The following is a 3,516-nucleotide window of genomic DNA, read 5'->3' on the forward strand; positions in this document are numbered from 1 at the left end:
GCATGGTAATTGTTATATACCCAACAGGGGGGGACCCCCAGGTTCTATGTTCCCTACTTTCTTACCACCTAAAACTACCCCTAACCCTAACCATAACCTCACTAAAACTAATGCTGTTAGGTGGGGAACATAGAGCGGGGAACATAGAACCTGGGGAACATAGGGTGGACCCCATCCAGTGGAGCTTCCTCAGTGCCTGGTTGTTACAGCATACTTAGCTCAATAGCTGGTATAGATAGATAGATAGATAGATAGATAGATACATACCATTAGATAGATACTTCTACCACTTTTTCGAGTCACGTGTTCAAATACTGGATTCTGATTGGCTAAATTCCGGAGGTTATCAGAGGACAACTGCCGCAAAGTTGTGTGTCCGAGATCAATGCGCCTCAGTGTACATCCGGGGACTTCAGGAGGTCCTTTCCCCCAACCAACAAATGACGGTGGCAACGGTCCTATGTTTACTAACGTGCATGCTATAGTCGCCGATTTATTTGGATCCAATGCAATCCGCCAACTTTAAAGCCCCTTTTCTCTGAACCTATGCCTTTCTGGAAGCGAACAGCCTCTATTTACGGCCGGAACGGTACTTCTAACTGACGTTAGCTTAGCTGTAAGCTAGACGCATGGATTAGTATGGAGTTGGCGCCATCTGTTGGTGAGTAGAAGATGTTGTTTGTGGAACTATCTGCTGTCTCGCGGAAGTTTTATAGGCAATAATGATTGTAACTTAAGATCCTTGCAAGTTACAACTATGTGTTTTCTTTCATGTATACGGGAAAAAGTGGTAGAAAAGCTATTTACCACTCGGGGTCGGACATTATGCTCTCATAATGTCCTGAGTGATGGTGTTATCGGACTCGGCTGCGCCTCGTCCGATAACACCATCACTGCGGACATTATGAGAGCATAATATCCTCTCACTCGGGGTAAATTGCTTACTTTTATTATTCCAAGGGGGGAAATCAGTTGCCCAGAGGCAGCACAGCAGTTTAAGGTGGTGAAATCTCGCTCTTTCGAACGAGCATCATTTTGACAAAGGAGCGTCGGGAGGGTTTGCGACTCACCCCACGGAGGTTAGGGAAAGGGTTAGGTTTGGGTGTCGAAAAGATGACATGTAGAAACACTGAAGCGCTCCCGTGTAAGGTGACAAGTTACAGAAAAGTATGAAAAATAAAGAACTGTTGTGTACACTCAAAAAGAGAAAGGTGCAATAAAAGAATATATACATAACGTGTCACATCACACACAAATAGCAATACTTAAAGCACAACTTAACAATGCAGTGATAAACAAAAGTGCTCATAATAGTCAGTGCTGCTAGTCATTGCTACAATAGTACTGGGCCCAGTGCAAATAAATCAAGAATAAAACAAGAAAGGGTGACACAGCAAGACACCACAAGCACCCTCACTGGAAAAGTCTTTAAGAGGTTAGAATCAGTAAAACAACCATTAACCAATCAACAAATCGGTGTGTTCTTTTTCAGGCAAACCAGCCAATGAAATGCTTGACTGTGACACTGACTGGTCACCTACATTACACCTGGGGCACACAGGAGAAGTTAAGGCATCACTGTGCAACACCGAGCGCTCTAACCGCAGTACAAGAAGACGGGCAGTGACATCTGCAGCACCAGCTCCACAGAGGCCAGAGGTGGATGAAGCCGTACCACAACCTCCACCAAACCCCTGTGATGAATCTGATGATGCATCACAGGTGGATGAGGCTGGGCCAGAGGTGGACAACACTGGAGAAGAGCAGGAATTAAATTCTTGTATCCTTGGGCGTGATGACATTAACCGCTTGTTGCAGGATTACAGGACGGTGAAGAAAAACCTCTCCCAAAAGCATTTTGATGAGCAGTACTTTAAAGACAACGATGAGAGAGTGAAGTACTACACTGGGCTTACATCCTTTGATATACTGATGCAGGTGCTGATGCAAGTGCGTCAATTAGTTAAGGACTCAGGGTTTGGGAATCAAAAGTTTGTTTCAATTGTGTCATTGTTTCAAATGCTCGTTTTAACTCTCATGCGACTGAGGCTGGATTGGCCAATCGTGCACCTTGCACACATGTTCTGTATAGAGCCTACACAGGCGGACGTTATATTCAAATGCACCATAGATACATTGTATAACATGTACAAATTTCCAGAGAGGGACTTGTTCGAGAGAATGCCTTACAGTGTAGAGGTGTTCGGATTGCGTATGCTTATCATCGACTGCTTTGAAATTGTTACTGAGAGATTGTTAAAATCGCAGGCACACAACCCCACCCAGAAATATCTCATTGGCATTACACCAGGTCCATATGGAGAAGTCACTTACGTTTCCAAAGGGTACAGCGGTGCTCTGCCTGACAAGACAGTGACTGTGCTCTGTGGTCTTCTCCAGAAACTCCAGCAAGGAGACCTGGTGTTGGCAGTGCGTGGATTTGACATCGAAGAGAGTGTAGGGCTGATATGTGCACAAGTGACCGAACCCAGTCCTCTGACTAAATTGAATTTGAAGCAGACACGGAGCATAGCTCACTTCAGGATCCCTGTGCGGGAAGCTGTTGAAAATGTATGCAACCGTTTCACAATGCTAAGTCACACCATACCAGCGTGCTTTTGCCTCCCATGTGAAGGCAAGGAGGACCTTACTCAGCTCGACAAGATTGTGCATGTTTGCTGTATCTTGACCACTATGGTGGCCTCATATGCTTTTGATAGTGATGGCCCGATGCAGCGTGAACAGCTGCTACGCCGCTGGCAGACCAGTGGCACGCCTGGGTGACCAAGTGGTGCCGTTGAACAGCCTAGACACACACACACATTCGGCAATGCACACAGCGTGGAGACACAGGCATCCTTGCTCTGCTCGAGAGTGTTAGACACACACACACACACACACACACACACACACACACACACACACACACACACAAGCGGCAATGTTGAATGCACGCAACGTGGAGCAACAGGCATGCAGGATTTTTATTATTGTTTAGTTTTTTAGATTTTTCTCTTCTAATTCAGTTAGTTTTAGAGCAGGTTTGCTAGTTTTTATTCGTTTTTTGTGTGACAGTTAACTATGAAAACCGTCATATCTTGTCCGTAATGCCTTAATGTCTATAGTGACCTATGACATCACATCATTGTGACATCTCATTCTGTCCTTGTCCCTTGTATGCCCATATAAGGAGTCGTTATTTAGTTTTAACTATTATAACCTTGGCCCTGTGACATCACATTATGTAATAGACAAACGTTCTGTGAACATAGACTATTAGTCTACTTTTGACTGTTTTTCATTGTTCTGTAAATACTCGGTCATAGCAGCTGTTTATAGTATTTTTATTTAATTATTTACCCTTTTTTCCTCCTTTATTTTGTCTACCAAAGGTTGAGCTTTATGTACACCGTATTACATAACTACTTGAGAATAGTATTGTACCAAAACGTGTTATCTTGTGGTGTTAATAAACATTTTTGTATCTTATTGTTGGATTGTTGTGAACTTCACTTG

The 3,516-nt window shown here is 43.9% G+C and overlaps 1 protein-coding gene across 1 annotated transcript; it reads left to right on the top strand.

The window, feature by feature from the left end:
* The first annotated feature begins 521 nt into the window (after positions 1 to 521).
* LOC308300529 (uncharacterized protein) lies at positions 522 to 3,182 on the top strand. Its single transcript, XM_080744377.1, has 2 exons — positions 522 to 661; positions 1,493 to 3,182. Exons 1-2 carry the CDS (start codon positions 640 to 642, stop codon positions 2,782 to 2,784), a joined length of 1,314 nt encoding a protein of 437 aa, XP_080600503.1. The 5' UTR covers positions 522 to 639; the 3' UTR covers positions 2,785 to 3,182.
* Positions 3,183 to 3,516: the final 334 nt, after the last annotated feature.

This window comes from Nannobrachium achirus, assembly GCF_963921795.1.
Source record: "Nannobrachium achirus genome assembly, chromosome: 16".
NCBI lineage: Eukaryota > Metazoa > Chordata > Actinopteri > Myctophiformes > Myctophidae > Nannobrachium > Nannobrachium achirus.